Source organism: Oryctolagus cuniculus, chromosome 2 (genome assembly GCF_051225735.1).
Source record: "Oryctolagus cuniculus isolate XC-2025 breed Fujian yellow rabbit chromosome 2, ASM5122573v1, whole genome shotgun sequence".
Lineage (NCBI taxonomy): Eukaryota > Metazoa > Chordata > Mammalia > Lagomorpha > Leporidae > Oryctolagus > Oryctolagus cuniculus.
In genome coordinates this window covers 39,549,457-39,572,193 of record NC_142868.1, presented here as the reverse complement: position 1 = coordinate 39,572,193, position 22,737 = coordinate 39,549,457, and the positions used below count along the sequence as shown (strand labels likewise).

The following is a 22,737-nucleotide window of genomic DNA, read 5'->3' as shown; positions in this document are numbered from 1 at the left end:
CCTTCAACCACAAAGAATTGAAATTGGAAATAAACAGCTAAAAAATGGTTAGGAGATATATGAATATGTGCATGTTTACAGGATACCCACAAAGAGGGAGAGTTCAAAAGGGAACTAGAGGGGAATTTTAACATAAATGAAAATGAAAATATAACAGAGCAAAACGATAGGATTCAGATATAACAATGTTTAGAGGAAAATTTATAATTAGAAATGCCCATAAATTAAACAAAAGATCCCTCTGAAATAGAAAACCTAATTTTCTATCTTATTGTACTTAAAGAAAAGCAAACTAAATCTAAAACAAGTATAATTATATTTTTCATAATAAATATTATATTTTAAAATAATGAAATATTGGTAGAAGAACATAAAAATTTCAGATCTTTAGTTAGAGTTATAAATAACAAGAAAATCTCAAATTATATAGTTAAAGATATTACTGAATTAGTGTAAGGGGATCCTATGAGCTTTTGCATGGCAAGTGTGTAAGCTAAATGATACAAAAAGTTTCTAGAAAGGCACAATAATTACTAACACTACCTAAAAAATAGATAATTGAAAACAATATACAAATAAAGTAACTGAATTTCTGGTAAAACACTTCCCATTTATCAAAGACCCAAACTTCGTCATGCATTAATTTTTTTATACATTTAAAGAATAATTAACACTATCATTCAGAAATCTCCAAAAAATAGGATAAGACATTTTTGAACTTATTTTTAGTGTAGTATTACTGTGATTCCATAATCAAACAAATTTAAGAAGACTGCAGATCAGTGGTTATGCTGAACGCAGACAAAAGTGATCAACAAAATAATGACAAAACACAGTGATGTTAAAATATTATCCAAGAAAGTAAATTGATATTTATTCCAGGAATGCAAAGTTACTTTGCCACATAGAGATAAACTGACGTAGTGAACCATATTTGTAGAAGAAAGGGAAAATGCTTCATGGTCATCTGAATAAATTCAGGAAAAGCACTTAAAAAAATCCAAAATCCATTCATGATGGAAACTGTCTACAAACTACTACTAGAAAGGATTCCACTTATTATGAAATTTAAAGAGTAGACAAACTCATAGAAACAGAAACAATTAGTTCTAGCTAGAGACTGGGAGAAGGGAAATGGGAATGACTGCTAATGGTTTCTTTTTTTATATATATTTTTTTCTGTAATTTTATTTTATTTTTTTAACTTTTATTTAATGAATATAAATTTCCAAAGTACAGAATATTGATTACAATGACTTCCCCCCCATAACGTCCCTCCCACCCACAACCCTTCCCTTTCCCACTCCCTCTCCCCTTCCATTCACATCAAGATTCATTTTCGATTCTCTTTATATACAGAAGATCTTTTTTGGCAATAAAATTTATTCTTAATTTAGATAGCTATGTGACACAACTTTGTGACTATGCAAAAAACTTCACTGGAATACACACTTTAAAATGTACGTTTTCTATTATATAAATTACTTCTCAATGAATAGAAGCAATATTCTTATAGAGAAATGAGTTTTTAAGAATGTAGCAATGGAGGAAGTGAAAAATCTTTGGAGCGTAGTTGTATTTGAGAGCAGATTTACCATTAAAAGGACAGAAATTGTGGATCTTTATGTGGCTCACAGAGTTGACATTACAACTAAATACAAAGGAGAGGGCTATAAATTTGATTTTTTCAGAGAGGAACATCAGTTTATTTTGGGAAATAATGAGTTAGAAAATCTATTAGACAGCTAAGTGGGGTTGTCAGGTACACAGTTGGACATATAAGTCTAGATTTTAGATGAAAACTCTGGACTTCATGGAGAAATTCAGGAGTCCTTGACTACCTGAAATAAATAATCAAATAAGTAAATAAAGTACTCCAAAAAAAAAAACAAAAACTGTAAGTTGGGACACTCCAATATTGGGATAGAAGGATTTAGAGAAGAAGCAACCACTGGGTTGAATAAAATAGAGATTTTGGTATTCTGGACACCAAGGGAAGAACATATTTAAAGGAGAAGTATTCACTTGCTTCATGCTGTCATAGAACATACCATGTTTGAAGTGGTATATGTATTTGGTTTTTATGTATTATCTGACTTCATTAGGGTAAAATAAGCTCTATTACAAAAGCAAGGCTATGTCTTCTTTCAGTGACTCTGAACAAAGAATAAGAATTCATTCATTCAACAAGTATATGTTAAGAACATTCATTGTGCCAAAGACTGTTCAGTCCTATGGTTTAAGAGCAAACAAAATTTCCTGTCTTCATGGAACTTAACTTCAAGTGGAGGGATATAGGCTACTACTATTTTACAGAACTTTCTATGTGATGGAAATGTTCAACTGTGTTATCCTGTACAGTAGCCATAGCCATATATGGATAAAATGTGGTGAGTGTGACTAAAGAACTAAATTTTAACTTTCATGTCTTAATTAACTGAAATTTTAATGGCTACTTGTGCATTGCATCTTCCATATTGGTAGATACAGACAGCAAACAGTAGACATAATAAAGGACCATGTAGAGTCAGGTAGAGATTTGGATTGGTTGCAATCTGAAACATATGGTTGGGCCTGAGCTGTGGCATAGTAGGTTAATCCTCCAGCTGTGGTACTGGAATGCCATATGGGCACCAGTTCTAGTCCTGGCTGCTGCGCTTCTGATCCAGCTCTCTGCTATGGCCTGGGAAAGCAGTAGAAGGTGGCCCAAGTCCTTGGGCCCTTGCACCCACATGGGAGACCCGGAAGAAGCTCTTGGCTCCTGGCTTTGGATCAGCTCAGCTCTGGCATTTATGGCCATTTGGGGAGTAAACCAGTAGGTGGAAGACCTCTCTCTCTGTCACTCCCTCTCAATTTCTATAACTCTACCTCTCAAATAAATAAATAAATAAAATCTTAAAAAAAACATAATGGTAAAAGTGGGCCTCCCTAAGGTGGAAAAAAACCCTCTGCTCCATTTCATTTTGTTGAAAATCATATACTGTTTTGGGATGAGCCACTGGAACAAACAAACCTGGTTGTCCATGTAGATGGTGAAAAAAATTTTTCATCACATTTTAACTGCCTTGTCTGTTTGGTTTTAGGATTTTGGAGTTCAAAGAAGGCAAGGATGTGGCTGGTTACAGTAGAAAAGACTTTATAATAAGCAGGCTATAGAATTGGGAGGAGGGGGTGAAAAGAGTAGGGATTGAGCCTGTCAAAACAGAGGGCAGGGGTTTGAAGCCAGGCTTCAGTCCATTTGAGCTGGGGGCAGAATCCTTTCTTAAGTCACTTAAGGGGAAAGATGCAGAGAACCACATGGACTCTGATAAGGCGGGTGGAGGATGTGCAAAAAGGCTCCTTGGTGATATGAATTGTTTTAGCAGTTTTGAATAACTGAGGTGCCTCTTTAGATGATCTATCTGCACCCAGTTTCATTAGGCCTGGAGGTTCTGCCTAGTGACCCACGGGGTTCTTGTAGACCTCAGTGTCCTAATAGGTTCTACCATTATCTACAAGGAGTCTTCATTAAGTTCTTGGAAAATGCATATTATGAAAAAAACTGTATTGATTTCAAAATTATTTTACACCAAAATAAATTTATCTTTTTTTTTGAAAACCAGCGTTACAGAGAGAGGGGGAGAGGGAGAGAGAGAGAGAAAGAAAATCTTTCATCAGCTGATTTACTCCCCCAAATGGCCACAACAGCCAGGGCTGGACCAGGCCAAGTCAGGAGCCAGGAGCTCCTTCTAGGTTTCCCACATGGGTAGCAGGGACCCAAGGACTTAGGCCATCTTCCTCTGCTTTCTCAAGCATATTAGCGGAGAGTTAGGTCAGAAGTGGAGCAGCCACGTCTTGAACCAGTGCCCATATGGGATGCTGGTGCTGTAGGTAGCAGCTTAACCTGATGTGCCACAGACTAGCCCCCTAAATTTATTTTTTAATTCCATTTTGGAACTCAGTGTCTTAAAATTAGAAAATTGGTCCAATATACTCATTCCTCACTAGGTGTCTATTTAGACTGTGAAACTCAAAAAAAAAGAAGAAAAAAGTATGACTAAAAGTTCAAAGACAAGAGGGGCTAGATTAGCCATGGAAATAGTTGTCTAGGAACTCATCTAAGGAAAATTCTGTAAACAGGGACTGGGAAAGAACACTGTGAGAGACTGTAGCTATACAAAACTTCTTTTGAATTTTTAAAGGAAGTTTTAATCTAATTAAGCTGTTTAATTTTATTAGTTGATGGGGAGAGACAGAGACAGAGACAGAGACAGAGAGAGACAGAGAGAGAGTGCTACTCAAATATGCTAGTTTGCTCTCCAAATGTCCAAAATGGGCAAACTGGTGCTATTAGGCAAAATGCTTCATGCAAATTTACAAATGTCTTCAAGGGTTAGGTAGTTAGTATGCATATGAATCATTCAAACATCAGTAAGTTCTTTCACCTTCTGTTGTGGTTAGCTCATATTCCTAGTGTTATACTGAATGTATTTCCATTAATACACATTTTAAAAATGAATAAATGCAACATTTCCATTTTCACTGATATTTACAATAATTAGTAAAGATTAGGCAAAAACTTAAAAGAGAAGTAGGTGCCATTTAAAGGCTTTTTAAAAAATTATTGATTTATTTGAAAGGCAGAGAAAGAAAGAGGAAGAACTCCTATCTAGTGGTGCTATGTCCAAGTGCCCACGATAGCTGGGGCTGGTCAGGGACCAGATCTCAATCCCAGTATCCTACATAGGTGGCGGGAACCCAATTACTTGAGCCATCACTGTCGCTTCAAAGGCTTTCTATTGATGGGAAACTGGAGTTAAGAACTGGATCAAGAGTCAGTGAACTCAAAAGGCTTCCATAGCCTTGGCAACTCATGACAAGAGCCCAGGGTGATTACTGATGCCATAAACAAGAGTGTCAATTTGTTAAGTCAACAACAGGAGTCACTGTGCACTTACTCCTCATGTAGGATCTCTGTCCTTAATGTGCTGTACATTGTGATTTAATGCTATAACTAGTACTCAAACAGTATTTTTCACTTTGTGTTTCTATGTGGGTGTAAACTGTTGAAATCTTTACTTAGTGTATATTAAACTGATCTTCTGTATATAAAGAGAATTGAAAATGAATCTTGATGTGAATGGAAGGGGGGAGGGAGAGGGAAAGGGGAGGGTTGCGGGTGGGAGGGATGTTATGGGGAGGAGGCCATTGTAATCCATAAGCTGTACTTTGGAAATTTATATTCATTAAATAAAAGTAAAAAAAAAAAGAACTGGATCAGATATTGAATCCAAGTACTTCAATGTCCTGACTTGCCTTTAAAAAAAAAGATTTATTTATTTACTTGTTTATTTGAAAAGCAGACACGCACACACACACACACACACACACGAGAGAGAGAGAGAGAGAGAGAGAGAGAGAGATCTTCCATATGATGGTTTATTCCTCAAACGGCTGCAGTAGCCAGGGTTGGTCCAGGCCAAAGCTAAGAGCCAGGAACTCCAACCAGGTGTCCCATATTGGTGGCAGGGCCCAAGAATTTGTTCCATCATCTGCTGCCTTCCCAGGCAAATTAACAGGAACTGGATTGGAGATAGAGAAGCCAGGAGTTGAACAGACACTCTAATATGGGAAGACAGTGTCACAGCATTGGCTTAATCTACTGCACCATAAAACTGCCCTTCCTAACCTCAACCTGCCTCTTAACCACTAGACAAAAGGCCCACTCCTGATTTTTTAAATATGCAAATGATTGTGTACTGATAAACTCTTCTGGTTCAATCAAATTGTAGACCAGGTTACACTACATTTCTCTGGATTCCACATTCTAAAGAAAATATTTTTCTGTTCCTAGAATAATAAAACAACAAATGTCATTTTTTTCTTTCATTTGATATGCACAAAAATTATCTGAAATATTTTATGGTTCCCTTTCCAACCTTGAGTGTATAATTATAGCTATCTTGGAAAGTTAAATTTTAAACTGTTTGGGGGTGAAGAAAAGAGACTTTGTGCAAAGAATATGCCTATCAAATGGCCTTCAGTCATTTATGAAAGAAATAATTTTATTCTTGCCAAAGTTAGAAATTTTTGTTTGGGGGACTGGCATTGTGGCATACAGGGAAAAGCCATTGCCTGCAACGCTGGAATTCCCAAATGGGTGCTGGGCTCCAGTTCAAGTACCAGCTGCTCTTCTTCTGATTCCAGCTCTCTGCTAGTGCACCTGGGAAGGCGGTGGAAGATGTTTCAAGTGCTTGGACCTCTGCCACCAATATGGGAGCTCAGGATGAAGCTCTTGGTTCCTGGCTTTGGCCTGGCCCCATCCTGGCCCTTGTAACTATTTGGGAGTGAACCAGTGGATGGAGGATCTCTCTCTTTCTCTTTATCTCTCTGTCTCTTCCTCTTTCTCTGTAACTCTTTCAAGTGAATAATAATTCTCAAAAAAATTTAAAAACAATAAAAGAAATTTTTGTTTGGAAGGTTTAATTGCTATTGTCTGTTATATAACCAAGCACAGTTCAACTATTCATGGGTTCATCAAATTTTTTTGATAAACTTTTTGAAAGAATATTTTTTAGCTATTATCTTCATGTTCTTCTAATCTATTTATTTCAAAACTCTTTTTTTTTGTTTTATGCCTTTATAGTTCTACTGAAATCGCTCATTTCCAGTCTCTAAAGATCCTCTAATAGTCAAAGGGGATGATTTCAGTAATACTGCTCTAGAAAACAAAGGGACTCTCTCTCCTCTTGATAGCTACCCTTGTCTGTTCTCAATTATTTTTCTTTTGTCCTGACTAATCACAACATATTCCAAACTGAATGCACTTTTTATTTGCTTTGATTTACCTGCCCTGTTATAAATGTAATGTAATGATTCTCATGATGCACTCTTGGCCAGATCAGTCTGTAGATCAAAGACCTCCAGTAAATCTTCTGCTACAATTAATAGGAGACAATATCCTCATCCCTGGGGCATGCCAGATTTAACTTATTTTTTTGTTTTGTTTTGACATAGCCTCTGTCATTCTTTTCACCTGATATACCACTCTTCTGTTCATATTAAATCATGTGCATTAACCAGACTTCACTATTTGCAGGATTTTCCCTGCCTGGAATATTCTCTCCCTACTTTGTTGGCTTAGCGAATGCATAACGACTTTGAAAGTCACCAAAGATGAAACTCAGCTGGTGTCTTCCTTCAAAATTGCTCTTAAAGCATCAGTATGCTGTCTTCTTAGTTTTAGTAGGCATTTATTTTATTACTTTTTATGTTTCCTTCCTATAATCCTTGAGTTCTTCACAGGCTGATTTTGCTTTACTAAACTTTCATCCTCAAATGCCTATTTTCCATGAATCTTATGGGATGAGGAACTTCACTTGAATGTTATTTTTGTTATTTCATAATTTTGCGAAGGATTTTGTAAAGAAGTTTTGATTTTTGCTCTATACTGCATTACCCAGTAAAGAACATTTTTTTCATGATTTAATTTAAGCACTTTCTAAAATTATTTGGATATTCATTCTGGTTATACATGAGGGCCATTTTTTTTCTATGAAGCATTTCAAACATTCAGAAATACAGTGTATAATGATTTACTCAACTACCTCCTTCATCAGATCTTAAGATTTTGCCAAAATTGACTAGGTCAATTTGTAAAGCAAGGAAAAAGTAGAAATCTATAAAGTCTCCAGCAGTATCCTGCTGCAGGCTCTTCCCTCTCCTTCCCTAGTGTATCTCTGTCTTGAAATTGATAGTTGTTCTTATGGATCACACATTCCTCTTTGTTTCGCACTCCTTACTTTTCCTGTAGTACATCTTAATATAAACATCATGGTGTTTTGACTGTGGCGACATCTAGACAGAAGACTCTTATGTTTCCATGTCACCTTTGGTTTTCTAAAGCCAAGCATTTAGCTAGTAAACGTTTATTCTGGGATAACTCATGTTGGCCTTTCTGACTAGGAGCTGCTTACTGCTCAGAGCTCAATTTTAGTTTGCACTGAATTGGCGTTTTCTTCAAGTACTTTCTTTTCCTTTTCTTGACTTGTTACTTCACTGGAAACCTATTACTTACCCTTTCAACATTTTTCTGTCAAGGGACAACGTGGGCTCTGCCTTCACAAATGATAGATGCCATTTCCTTATCAGTAGTGACAGCTATGCATGGTAATTTTTCATGTTGAAATATTTGGGAAACAGATAGATTTTCTGCAAGACTGTAATGAAAGATGATTTGTTTATTCACATAATAGCTCCTAATATGTGATGGGCAGTGAGCGAAGCACTTGTGATATTATAATAATAAATATAAATAGCACAATCCCTGGCCTTTAGGGAACTTGAGGTCTGGTTTGGGAGACAGACCAAATATATAACAACAACAGCTACAACAACAAAAATAAAACAAATAAATATGTCACATGAAAAATCATGGAAGATTCTAGAAAATTCTATGAGTAAACAAAAGTTGGAGAGAGAAAATTCATGAAGAGGATTTATATTAGGTAGGAGAAGCAATGAACCCCTGGTCTGAGAAGAGAATACATGAACTAAGACTTAAAGGCAGAGAAGTGATAACCAAGAATGGAAGAAGAGAGGCAGTAACCTATGTGTATAGGCTCTGAGTTAGGATGTTGTTAGAGTGTCTACTAAGAGTAATCAGGACTCGGGAGAGTGACTCATAGTTCTTAAAATGTACACAGAGGCTGTCACAAGACTGTAACTTCCTTTTCTCTGTGATGTATATCTGCCCCGTGAGTCAGAGTTTTTTAATAGGCATTACTAGCACACTTACACCCTGTTGTAAATTAATGTAGGAAACAAAACATAACTAGCAAACAGCATGGACACTCTTTCACAAATCAGTGTCTTGAAATTTGGAAATATCCTATATCATAGAATTTCATCTTTCTCTTGCCCTCATATCTGTTCTTTTCCCTTCCCTTCTTTTCTCTGTTCCCATTCTTTTCCTTATGTTATGGGAAGCCAGACTACAACAAAAATTGTACTTGGAATATCGAAACCTGGAAAATTGTGTTAGGTGCATGAAATATTTTTCATCATCACACTAAAATATTTCACTAATCCATGTTGGCTGTTTGCAGCTCTGTGCACCCCCCTCCTTATTAAAATCCTTAAAATCTCATTGTCTTGGATCCCTTTTCCAGGTTTAGATAGCAATTGAGTGTTCATGTCAAGGAGCTAGCATATCTATGCATATTGCATATCTGTGTTGTTTCTGTAGGTGTTTCTGTTAGTAATTGTGGCTTTAAGGATATTCTTATTTTTCTCTTTTCTAGTCCTTAACTGACACCTCCCTACAGTCACTAGATATACCCTTGCCTTGCCTTTTAGCATTTAGTGAATATTATCTATGTCCATCAATGCATTTCACACATTTTTTAACCATCTCTCTTTTTTAACTTTACAAACTAAGGAGAATTAATTTACTTACCTATGTTAGCATGATAACTACCTTAACGTTTTCCTTTGTGTCATTTTGAACATTTAAAATATCTGTAACAACTAAGTTGCATTCAATTTGTTATTAAATAAATGTAATGACATGATTGATTTTGGTGTGAATAATAACATTTGTAATTCCATAATATAATTTTAGGAATAAAATAGTGAATGAGCATATTTTGGAGTTGAGTAACTTTGGTTTTGGCACAGGGTATTCTGCTGAATAGAAATATTCTGTTAATGAGAAACTACTTTTAGTTTCAAGATTATCATTATTTGTGGCTCAATGCTTTGCGTTAGCCTGAGGATTCAAACCAGATTGCTGGGGCTCTAAAATCTGGCCTTATCTACTCAACTAGTTGTGGATCATTGGACATATTTTCTTACATTTCTGTGCACATTTTACACATGCATAGCAATCATAATAGATAATATAATGCATGAGTTTGTTAAGCAGATTGCCGTATTTCAGTTCCTTTGACTAGTATCTCTAAATTCTAAACTTTTTTTTTTTTTTTTTTTTTTTTTTTATTATCTTAAAAATCTTGCCTTAGGTGAATCAATATCTGACATAATTTACTTTTTGATGTTTGTAAATTAATGTCCAATATAAAATGAAAATATTTTATGGTAATATTTGTTTGGAATTACAAATTTGATGATTAATATATGAAGCATTTAACTTATGGTAATAGAAATTAATCATGTGTTTTTCTCTACAAGCACAATGGAGGAGTTTTTCTTTTTAAATTCTTTTTTGAGCTTTTATCCCATTACCACTTGGCTTTAAAACCAAAGATCTAAATCACCTGGTTAATAGAGCAATTCAGTTAATTGTGTTACAGTTAATAAGTTACATAATTTTAGAATCCATTTCAATCAGTCTTAGCATTCTTAAATGTATTTAAAGAAAAGCTTCTTTGGAAGTAGTCCATTGTGATTAATGAGTTATTTACTTTTCATTTAGATCACTGAATAATAAAGTTTTTTATATTAATATGAATTATGTTCACTTGTAATGATTAACATGTCTATGTGCTTTATGGAGAAGATACACTGACTTATAAGCTGTACACTAAATCTTTATCATCATTATCATCATTAAATACTACCTGAACTATTTACTTTAAACATAAAATCTAAATTTTTAACATGTATAACAATACTTTATTTTCCATATAGGTAGTAAATTAATTGTAAGTGAGTTCACTTAAGATGGTTTCTAAGAAACCATTCATTCTGAGCAATGTATTCGTAAAGTAGGATACCGTAATCAGTTACGATTTCCAAGCAGAAATGTCAGAATACTTCTGGGGATCTTACATTTAGGATTATGAGAACCTAGATTACTGAACTGTAGAACTCTTTTTTATTGATTGTGAAAGTTGAAATCAAAGCAAAAGGAAGTTCTTTTAAATTTACTACATAGGGTTTGATCATGACATGAACACAACCCTTTTTGCTTGCAAAAATTATATACAAATTATATAAAACATATTCAATCTCTTTTTCTCATATCAGACAGCATTACTGAAGTCTTCACTAACATCTACGTGACCAGTTTTGGACCTGTCTCAGATACAGATATGGTGAGTTTTACATTAATAATAATTTTATTTGATGTATGGGAAAGTGGGAGTAATTTAGAATGAACAGCTATTTTTAGCTTTTCAAACTTATGTATCTGCCTCATGTCTACCTAGCATACCCAAATAACTAGAGAGTTAAGGTTTATATCTGTAATGCACAATTCTAGTTTAAGGGTATAAATTAGCCCTTTATAATTTATATTCATTCCAAGACCTGTCTATATAGGTACAGAGTGGTAAACAATTATTTAAACAAGGTATTCATATTACTGAGAATAGTTTCTAGGATTAAGGTACCTGCTTGGACTTTCATAAGTAAAGTCTCTAAAATTTCATGAACACCTACTTCTTATCGAGTATAGACAGTGTAATACATGAAAAACTGCCTTGTCATACATTATAAATATAGACATTAAACACAAACTCCATATATAATAAACATATAGGAGGGGTCTTCATAAAGCTCATGAAAATATACATTATAAAAATCTATGTATGTGTTTCAAAATGTTTGCACCATAATAAATTTATCTTATAATTCTATTTCCATGATCTTTTCAAAGTATCCTCATATAAATCAGCCTAAAGAGAACTAGCATGTTGATATTCTTGCATTCCATGGAACTGGTGTTTATTTGTCTTTTGAATGAGATGGATAGGAGGGGAAAATTGGTTTGGTAGGTTAGAAACTGGTGGGGTACATATGGGAGCTGGGTTCTAGTCCTGGTTGCTCCTCTTCCAGTCCAGTCCACTGCCCCAGGAGGCTCCTTGCTTCAGATCGGTGCAGTGCCGGCTGTAGCGGCCATTTGGGGAGTGAACCAACACAAGGAAGACCTTTCTCTCTGTCTCTCTCTTTCAATGTCTATGACTCTACCTGTCAAATAAAAAAAAAAAAAATAAACTGGTGGGGTAGAATCATCAAAGGTAAATTTTTTATTATATGTATCTTTTTTTAGTTATCAGTCCTTCATTTCACTAACCTTGATGTTCAATGATAGAATTTTTTGCTGAAATAATTTTTCATTTGTTAGTATATTTTGTCAGATTCTACCACATGTCCCAGCTGATGCCTGCCTTGTTTGTATTGTTCTGATACATGTGTCTTTGGTCCCATGATACCTCCCTAGCAAGTTTGTGACACATCATCTCTGAATCTTAAGGATTCATCTCCCTTGTAGCCTCAGGAATGAGAATTAGAGGAGATGTCTGTGTCCCTTTTCTGCCTATTCTTTACTTACCATGTAATCTTTCCTCAGTTTCTTCTTTCTGGTTATCCAAGAGAAAACTGACAAATTTGGAGAATTTCTACCTGAACAAACAAAGGGAAACATTAATTTATGAAGACCATCGTATATTTCCCTTAGGGAACAGAAATACCATGTTTATCCTAGCAAGTTTATTTTCTTCTTCCATCAAAGCCACTTTTCTGATCTCACAGTCCTCTTATAATGACCTGGATGAAAATGTGATGTTCTACGTTGTTGAGAGGTGATTCTCATCTTTGGAGAGTTGACTGATATCAAATACTGTCAAGCTTTAAAAGTTCTTCCTAGTTACAATGTAAAGATTGATGTGTCCTCCATCCTAGTCACTCTGGAATTTAGGCACAGTACTAGAACAACAGGAAAAATACCACTCTTCAACATAATACACTTAACATATTTTGACCTGAGATATTACTTTATCCCTTTTTATAGGTCAATGTGAATAATAAGATCTTAAAATGGCAGAAAGATTTTGTATTCAAAATGCTATTGGTTGACTGAAAAAAAATTCTTGTCTAACTAAATACTACTTGTTTTAGTACAACTTTTCTTATAAATTTTTAAGAAGAGCCTTCTTCATTTTTTAATTTTAAAATTTTATTTTAGTTTTATTTGAAAGATAGAGAAAGCTTCCATCTATGATTCATTCCCCAAATGCCTACAACATTAAGGGCTGGACCAGGTCAAAAGCTAAAAGCTTTTTATGTGATATGTATCCTATAGAATACTATACAGCAGTAAAAAAAAAAAAGGCATCCAGTCATTTGCAACAAAATGGAGGAATCTGTAAAACATCATGTTGAGTGAAATACGCCAGTCCCAAAGGGACAAATATCATATGTTCTCCCTGATCGGTGATAACTAACTGAGCACCTAAAAGGAAACCTGTTGAAGTGAAATGGACACTATGAGAAACAATGACTTAATCAGCCCTTGTCCTGACTGTCGAGAAACAACTAAATATTTTATTCCTTTTAGTATTTAGTATTTAGTATTTAGTGAATTCAGACTCCTCTGCAAGGGTGTGGAGCTACAGTGACATGGAAAAACAGCTGAGTGTAGCGTCTCAAGCTAGTCTATGGGAGTATCCTGCTTTGTAAATGAAATTTTGTAGCATACCAGTCCTTTGAAACTGTCTATAAGGATGTCATTGTGACTAAATCAAGAGGAGAACCAGAAAGCAAAACTCCCTTCTCCTGCTGTGACATTGGAGTGTCCCTTTATCACCCTCTGTTGAAAAAGCCAAACACTGACAGTGAATCTGTCTCCCGTGTCATGAAGGCGGGAAGCAGGCTGGATTTGAAGCTGAGAGGTAGTGCACTGACTATTGGTATTTGTAACCTTTTGTTATACAGGGAAGATTTGGAGTGAGGACTTAGAGCTAGGTTATACAACAGATACTTTACTTGATATTTGCTCAAATATAGAGAAGGAAGATGAAATTGGAGACAATTGAAGTTTCAGAACCTACACAAACATGTGACACAACTCAGACACACACACTGTTACAATAGCCTATTATGGAAGATAGAGCTCAATCAGAAAGCATATGTACATGTTGTGAAGAAAATGATTTGGCCTTCATGATGATCAAAATGAGTGTTTTTAATCTTGATATTAATTTTTTTCTGGAAAACAAGGTAATTACTGAAAAGCTTGAATTCTCTTTTAGTATTGGTGACTAGATCAAGAAATAAAAGTTAACTCTGACACTTTAAGTAGATCAAGATATTATCAGGATGAGAAGAAAAAGTGCGTGTATATATTATCTGTAGGTAAAAGTAGATATGGAGATAGCTAATTAGTGCTTTACAGAAGCATATTTTTCATTGGGCAAAATAAAGAATAAATTTAATTTCACTTTTAATAACTTAGCTAATATATTCTTCTTTCTTTGGTGAGTGCATCCTCAGTAGAAAAACCTAAACCTTTAAGTTCTCCTGCTCAGGTCAGTGAGGCAGATTGGTTGTGACATTAGCCTGGGAGGAAAAAGCAGCATAGCAAAAAGAATTAAGAATTCAAAGAACAAACAGAACACATACACACAGAAACACAGTACTGCCCTCAGAATCATTAACCAGTGTAATTGTCCAAGGAAAGTTGCACATCTAAAGTGTAATTAAAGATTTTAATTACAGAAGTTGCAATTAAGTTAAAAATCTTTTATTTCAACATTTTAAAAATTCATGAGAAAGAAGGTAATTAAACTTTGTAATGTATTAGTAGCTGACCATTGATGACATTTGTAGTAGGCGTGTGCATTTTAGAGATTTCTAACTCACTCCTCTGGTTTTAAGGCTTTTTTTTTTTTCTGCTGGGTTTTTTATATAGGATGCCATTTCCTATCTTAGTGAACATTTTCACTGTGTACGCAAATTCTTTAGCCATAATTGGTTTAAGTATTAATGTTATACCTAAGCCCACTCCAATGGTTGTCTCTTACTAAGTGCTAGGATTAGGGTGTGCACAGTGGAAATTTCAAAGTAACCTTGAGATTTCTGATAGAGAATTTACCATTAGGTTCTTAAGAAACAAATAATTTGGTTAAGTTTGACCTTGATTTATTGACTATGTTGTTTCCATTGGCTAATACTTTTCTTCCTCTATGAAGACAGACAGTACATAATCTCTTAGAATATTCATAAGCTATTGGAATATTATGTGGTTTAGTAGTTAATATCCTAGGGAAACTTAGAAAGTTATTATATCTTAATATCTGGTTATAAATGAATATCTTATCTTTTCACATCTTTCATCCTTTATCAGAGGTTGTTACTTATAAATGCAGCTACCTAAGGGAACCTGGTATAAATATAGCAACACAGTATGTCATAAATAAAGTAAATGTTTATTTACTTTAATGTGGGCATGCAGAAATTTATTAGAATGTTTTTGATCTCTTGGAAACTGGGTTTAGACTTGGGTAACATCTAATAATTCAACAAATATATTCTAGTATAGTTCTAGAATTTATCGGGATTTTACTCAAAATCTGCATTAGCATCATCTGAAGTATGTAAACTAGTTGTTTTCTAGACTACTGCTCAGATCTGTGGACTCATAATTGCTAGTTATGGGGCCTGTCTCCATTTCTTAGGTCAAGGTAAATGATTTTAAGTTGAGGAGAGCATAAGTTCATTATGGGATTGGTGGAGGGTTAGGAGAAGGTAGAGGGCATGTGATGGGTCAGATTTTCTGCTGCCTAGTAACTAATATTAGATGAGGGAAGTACCAGAAGCTAGTTGGAAAGCTGCTGTACTCCAGGCAAGATATGACTATGCGCTGGGCTAAGACAGTGTTACTGCAGATGGAAAGAACTGAAATGATTTGAAGGCTCCCTGTGTGATAGAATTAACAACAGTAAAGTTGATTAGACTTGGTGAACTGTTGAATGAAAGGGTAGAAGAAGTAAAATGCAGGTTGTGGATATGGGGCACAGGAGGAAAAGTTGTGTTTGCTTTTGTCTTGTTGATTGAAAATGTTCTTTTAGACTTGTAGGTTTTATTGGAGATGTTTAGGTACCAGGCAAAAATGTGGCTCCATAGAAGAACTTAGCGTGGAAGCAGTTTGGGGAGACATGGAATGGCAGTTGAATCCACAGGTGTATATAAAATTGTGCATCAAAAAATTAAAGATAAGTAGTCATAATTTTACAGAAACTCTAGAACACTATTATTTAAAGGACAGAAAGAGGAGTTAAAGGGATTAAAGAGGACATGGAGAAGGCATGACCATAGGTGTCAGTTTAAATGAAAGATGACTTCCTTCTCGCACAAACTGTGCTTTGATTCTTAAAAACAAAAGTCAGAAACCATGACCTTTCATTCCTTATCAGATTCAGTGATGTACAGTGATCAGCTATCTGTGTCACAGCTTGTCGCTCCCCGTCTTCGTGGGGGAATGACACTAAACCCTGCCTAGGCTTCATATCCGAGTCACGGCACCATTATGTCGCTCCCCCTCTTCGTGGAGGAACGACACAGGACCCTGCGCTGTTCTTTCGTCTGCTCGGCCCTCCCCGGGTTTGCTGCTGGTTCTTCCTGGGTTGGCTACCGTCCCTTCCACCTCCGTGGAAGGGCGGTTCCCCCTGCCACATTCCCCACTTCCGCGGGGGAGCGGCACACCGCCGGCCGGCTCTCTCGGGGGCTGCACAGGTGTTCCTTCAGATAGATGTTCCCCTTAGATGTTCCTGGTGCATGTTGTCTCTCTCCTCCTTTATAGTCCTCTTCCGCCAATCCCAACTCTGCTACCCACACGCCGAGTACGCTGCTCTCCTCCAATCAGGAGTAGGTCCTACAGTTTATTGGTTGAACTGGAGGCAGCTGTGTAGAAGCTGTTTCTCCCTTCTCAGCGCCATATTGTGGGAGAGCAGATGCATAGAATAAGTCTTAATTCCAGTAACTGAGTCCAGTCCGGGTTGCTCCCCACACAGCTGTCTGTGAAGATGCAATTCTGTAAACTGAAGGTGGTATGGTTCATCTGGTAATAGAGTGAACCCATAGGTTTATCTGACCATAACCTCACTTAGGAGTAAGGTAACAATCCCAAGAAAAAAAGGGTGCATAAAAGTATTCATCCATCATGAGAGCAGGATGGTTGTGGAGACTATGTGTGTCCAACCATAGCTTCCTTGATTTCGTAGAGACAGAGTTTCAATCTCTGCCACCCTCCTGATTCTTTTGTACTAACTGTGTAACAAACAGCTATGCTTTCTAAACATGAAGTGATCTTTAAAACAAAAATTGCAGAAATTGCATGTTCTTTTACCACGTAAATCTGGAACCTGTCTTTTTGGGAGAGCCACACAGAACCTTTATACCTTGATAAAAAATGAGCACATAAGATTTCACTGGTGTTGCTTCCGTAGATTTTCCAGAATATACCACTTTAAATGGAGATAACTGATGTGCATAAGGGCATCTCAGCCCATGATGAAGATTGTTCTAAAGCTTTGCCACAGCAGGATAATGTGCCTTTAAGAACATCAGTGTAGGAGGGGATTTCAAAAGTAGGGAGATGATAATCATGTCATATGGTAAATCAAGAAAAATGTTTATAACAATGTCATTAGATTATGAACACGAAGGTATTTGCTGATGGTGGTAAAAGCAACCAGATTGCAGTGGGTGGAAGCATGTGGGAGGTGAGGAAGTGGAGAAAGAGTGGAGGCAGCATTTTTAAGCAGCAAGGATGAGGTGGGGAGGCAAACAGGGCAGTAACTGTAAGGCATTATACGTATCAGTGAGGCTTATTTTTTAAAGATTGCATCAGACTTCTCCCTGTTCTCTGAACATGCCATTATCTTTAACAACTATCCAGCCTTGCACACAATTTTCCTTTTCCTTTTATACTTTCCTTCTCCTTTGCCAACTGGAGATCATTTACTTATTCAAGACCATGTTCACATTTCATTTCCTCTAATGTCTTTTCAGAATACTCCAAATAGTCCTTTCTTTCTTTGTGCACTACCACATGGTGTTCATACTTTTTTTTATGACATTGTACATAGGATTATAAAAAAAGTCCTCACATGTCCTTCTTCTTTCCTTTAGTCGGAGCTATTAGCTGGCACAACTTGTGTCTGCTCGTTTCAACCAGATTTCACCGTGCGGGAGCTGTAATGCATTAAGTGTAACCAGTACTTGATTCAGGTTGCTCAGAGGGTTGTAAGGGCAGCTGAGAAACATTCGTTTTAAAACAGTGTGATACTTTTTATTGAAATATTTATGGATTAATGTATTGTGAAAGAAGAGTTGGCTGGAAGATATAGAATTGGTACAGGTTTCTAGGAAAAGAAGATAGCTAACAAGGAAAAATAAGGTTTGGCCAGCTGGAAAGCAGAGAGAGAATGCTGTAACACAGACTGGAAGAGCTTGTTGAATTCAGCAATTCTTATACAAAAGTTCATTGTCACTGGTGCCTAGAATGTTCTTAGAGATTTTCGTAGAGATGAGATGAAAGGTTCTCGGAGCCAGATCCTGAATGGAATTATGTTCTTTTATCTACCCCAAATTCAGAAGTGTCTCCAAATATAACTTTGAAACAGTAGATTTTTGTACCACAGAAATTATTGCATAGCCTTTTTGGTAGTATTGACGTTCTTTAAGGTCATTATTATATGGGAGTCTTGTACTAGTTTAGTATAGTTACATAGGCACTCACCTAAAAACACAGAGAGACACTTCGCATCTGCGAATTTAAGGACTCACAGTAGACGCAGGTGACTGCGATCACATCTGGAAGCTGTCCTGCCATCTGCCTTGGCTGATGCCTTTCTCCGTATGTCCCCTTCGGTACCTTGTCACTCAGGATCCTTGTTAGTACATGTAATTTCCAATGCGCCTCTCATTCGTGGACTATTTATTGTACACTCTCTATGTTTAAGGAGGTGTTTTTGGATACTAATGACAAAGCACTGAAGAAAATGTTTGTGATCCTTGCTTTCAGTATGGGGTAAAAGTTGATCAGAGGTAGAGAGATGGGTGAATCCGACAGCGATTCTAGCAGAGAACAATGAATTTACCTGGGGAGATGGAGCACAATGAACCAGAGGCCCTGCACCTGCTTTGGCATTGCTGCAGCATATTGTGTGTGTGTTTGTGTATGTTGAGCAGAGGGATGTTGCTGGACATAAGCAGGCAAAGTATGGGGTGAAGACATGACACAGAGCCCTGCAGGCTATAAGAGTGTTTAGATTTTCATTTCAAGGGTTTTAGAAATTTAACTCACCAAGCAGCAACATATCTTCGTATCTCAGCTTAAAGAGTTCAGTCCAGTGCAATTTAACATCAGTCTCTTATGTCAGGTAGATTTCCCCCCTCTGCTTTCCTTCTCCCAGCCTGGTTTATAGCAATGGGACGTACCCAGGGGAGCAGGCCATGATATACTCTTCCTTTCCTCTTCCTGGGTCTTTCAGAATTGGTCCAAGCGGAAGAGATATTAGAAAAAATGGGGCAAATATCGTTTTAACTACCCGGTTCTGTGATAGTCTCTTTCAGCAATCAATGTTGCCTGCGTGCTGATGGTGATGTTGGCTCTCCAGTGATGCACACTTGTGATTTCTTCTGAGTGATCTTAGCCACTACCTCTGGTGCTTTTCTACCTAACTGTTTGCTGCTGATGTCCCCTCTTTCAGACCCTCATTTGGTTGAATATGAAAGGAGGGAGCAGGATGCTTTGAAGGTGGTTTATGCTTGGTTTTCTTCCTTGACGTCCAAACTGTCTTATAATTTATTTTTTTAATTTTAATTTTAATTTTTTTTGCTAGGCAGAGTTAGACAATGAGAGAGAGAGAGAGAGAGACAGAGAGAGAGAGAGAGAGTTGTAGACAGTGAGAGAGAGACAAAGAGAAAGGCCTTCCTTCCGTTGGTTCACTCCCCTAACGGCCTCTATGGCCGGAGCTGCGCTGATCCGAAGCCAGGAGCTGGGCACTTCCTCCCGGTGCAGGGACCCAAGCACTTGGTCCATCCTCCACTGCCCTCCTGGGCCACAGCAGAGAGCTGGACTGGAAGAGGAGCAACTGGTATTAGTACCTAGAGCCCCAACCGGACTAGAACCCGGGGTGCTGGCGCTGCAGGTGGAGGATTAGCCAAGTGAGTCACAGCGCCGGCCAGGAGCCTTATAATTTCAAGTATGTTGTTTAGTTCTTTAACCCATTCCAAGTTGATTTTGGGGCATGATGTAAGATAAGATTACAATTAAAATTTTTGCTTCTGTATATGCAGTTTTCTCAGCGCCAGTTACTGGAGAGACAGTCCTTCCCGGAGATTCTAATACTGCAGTCTCAGTTCTATAACATAATTCTTACTGTGCCCTTCCATAATTCATGACTAGCATCTACTAGTTGATTTATAAAGCGTAGGGATTTCACTCTACCACTGTACTTGCAAGAGATGTTTCTGTGCGTGGGATAAGGAAAAGAGCATGACTTTGAGTTCAAATGTTGGTTATCTTTTTTAATGATATTGCTTCTGAAATATTTTCCATCTGTGAATTGGGAATAATTTCACATATTTATAAAGCTTTTATGAATTTTAAATGACAAAAATTATTTTTCAAAGTGAATTGCTAGCTACAAATAAGTTATATAACTATTACTCATCTTAAATACTTTTGTTTGATATATTTTAATGATGCATTATTAGAATATAAAATCTTTGTATCAATTTTTAATTACTGATTAAACTTGCCTTGCCCCTTGTTCCAAAGAGAAAGTCCAACTATCTTACCTCTATGATGGTGAAAACATGCAGTGACTGTATTGTGTAATTTTGTGTGTTTTGTATAGTAAAGCTTCATGATTTTGTAGTAATAGGGTTCACTGGCACTCTTTTGAGTTGTTCCTAATTTTCTCAGTTCTTTTCCACAATTTTTGAAACACTGATACTTTTGCTATGCTTTTTTCTCTAGCCGCCTTTGAGTGCTAACTGAAAGTGAGCTTTTCTTGGATATTCTGAGAGTGTTTTTTTTTTTTTTTCTTAACTGCTACATACCAGCTTCATAAGCCACATTTTTTCTTCATTACAGAAGAAACATACTGATTAGATTTTACTCAGGGGAGACTAGCCATTACTAACAAAAATGTATAATGAAATAAATTTTTAATATTTTTAAATACACTTAACAATTCAGAGTAATCAAGATATCACTCCAAGGGCATTTCTGCAATTTGATTGTATTTTAGTGAGTAGATGTAAATCTTCAGAAATTGGCTACAAGCATTGACTTATAATTAATGCAGTCAAGCACTAATGTACATGTTGTCTTCGCCAAGTTAATGTGTCCTTGAAATAATGTTTATATAATAAGGTGTGCAATAGAGAGTGATTTCCTTGTTTGTAGTACAAATTATGAAAATAGCACTGAAAAAATTTACTGTATAACTGGAGATTTGTTATTGTTAGTACAAAAAATTGATTGGAAACTGTGTCCTTGTCTTTGTTCTTCTCATAACAAACTTGGAAATAGAAAATGCACTGAATTTATGTACGATGCCATTATCAAAGAAGGATTTGATTAAATTTCCATGTGGAATTTTTTTGAGACTTTGGAGTATGTGGATACATTCACTCCTCAGTCTCACTTAACAGTCTTACTTCTTTTGTACATAGGCCATAAGGCAGCTGTATGCAATATGTCTTTGTGAGTTTTTGTTTTTTTTTACTAAATTTGCACTTTACTATTTTGTGTATTCTCTGATATTTTTGGTCCTATCATTTGTTTTTCTTTAGAATCTTGATTCATGGATCTAAGTCTTAAGCTTGCATGAAGAAGTCACACTTTTTTATACATTTTTGATAATTTTCTTGTGAAAAACAAATTGAACACTTACTATATAAGCATATCCTTGTGGAAGGTGTGAACTTAATTTTAAGGAAGATTTTCAAGATTTTTCTTTTCAACTATGGGGAATATGCATTTTACAAGCATTTAAGGAATAATATGCAATTAACTTACTTGGAAATGCTGATACATTTAGCAGATATTCAACAAACATTATTTGATTGAAATGTTTCTGTTCTTTACTTTCTTAATCTGGAAAGCAAAAACACACAAACCACATAATCAACTATATTTGTGCATTTATATATAGTGTTATATTTTTACTAATATTAAATTTAAAAATATAGAGTAAATTACACACTTAAAAGCAATGAGATAAAATTGCAATGCATATTTTAAGGAATACTCATATTTATTAATGAAATACTTTTATTTTGCTTGCATTTAAATTGTTATTTATGATATTTTAGCAATATGTCCAAATATGCTTTATTTAATAACTGCTGTAACTTAAAAGATATTGAAATCCAAATATTAGAGTCTAGATTAGTGGTTAAGATGCTAGTTAAAATCACACATCAGAGTATTGGGGTTTGAGCTGGTTTGCACCAGCTCCTGATTCTAGCCTCTTGCTAATGTGGATCAAGGGATATCATGTTAATGACTCAGAAACTAGTTTCCTGCTACCCGTGTGGGAACCTGGATTACATTCTGGCTCCCAGCTTTGGAACTGCAGCCATTGAAGGCATTTGGGAAATGAACCAGCAGATTGGACCTCTGTATGTCTATCTCTTTCTGTCTCTATGCTTCTCAAACAAATGAATAGAAATTGAAAAGATGTGAAAATTCAAAACAATCTATTAATTATTGCTTACTGAATTATTATGTTCATTAAAAAAACCCACAAACCAATTTTAGATGTTTAGCTTCATATTCTGAATGCTTAGTTTTACAAATGACTTACTATTTGCAATGGCACTATGCTACCATTAACTAATATTTTAAGGTACAAAATATGTTTAATATGAAACTCATTATTAAAACTAGTATGCATAACCCATATTTTAAGTAGCCTAAATATTTACTAGTTGTAAATTTACTTTTGCAGAATGTTTTTAGAGTTGGTCATTATTTTAAAATTGTGTTATTAGTAT

General features: G+C 35.9%; 1 protein-coding gene across 8 annotated transcripts in view; it reads left to right on the top strand.

The window, feature by feature from the left end:
* GABRA2 (gamma-aminobutyric acid type A receptor subunit alpha2) overlaps positions 1 to 22,737 on the top strand; it is a 140,713-nt gene that overhangs the window by 51,588 nt on the left and 66,388 nt on the right. For all 8 annotated transcript variants that reach the window (XR_011386860.2, XM_051831272.3, XM_051831283.3 and 5 more), the window contains exon 4: positions 10,969 to 11,036. Coding sequence is in view for 7 of the 8 variants with exons in the window: in XM_051831272.3 (XP_051687232.1) it covers positions 10,969 to 11,036 (68 nt within the window). In the remaining variant the exon portion in view is untranslated. The remainder of the gene's footprint in view (positions 1 to 10,968; positions 11,037 to 22,737) is intronic.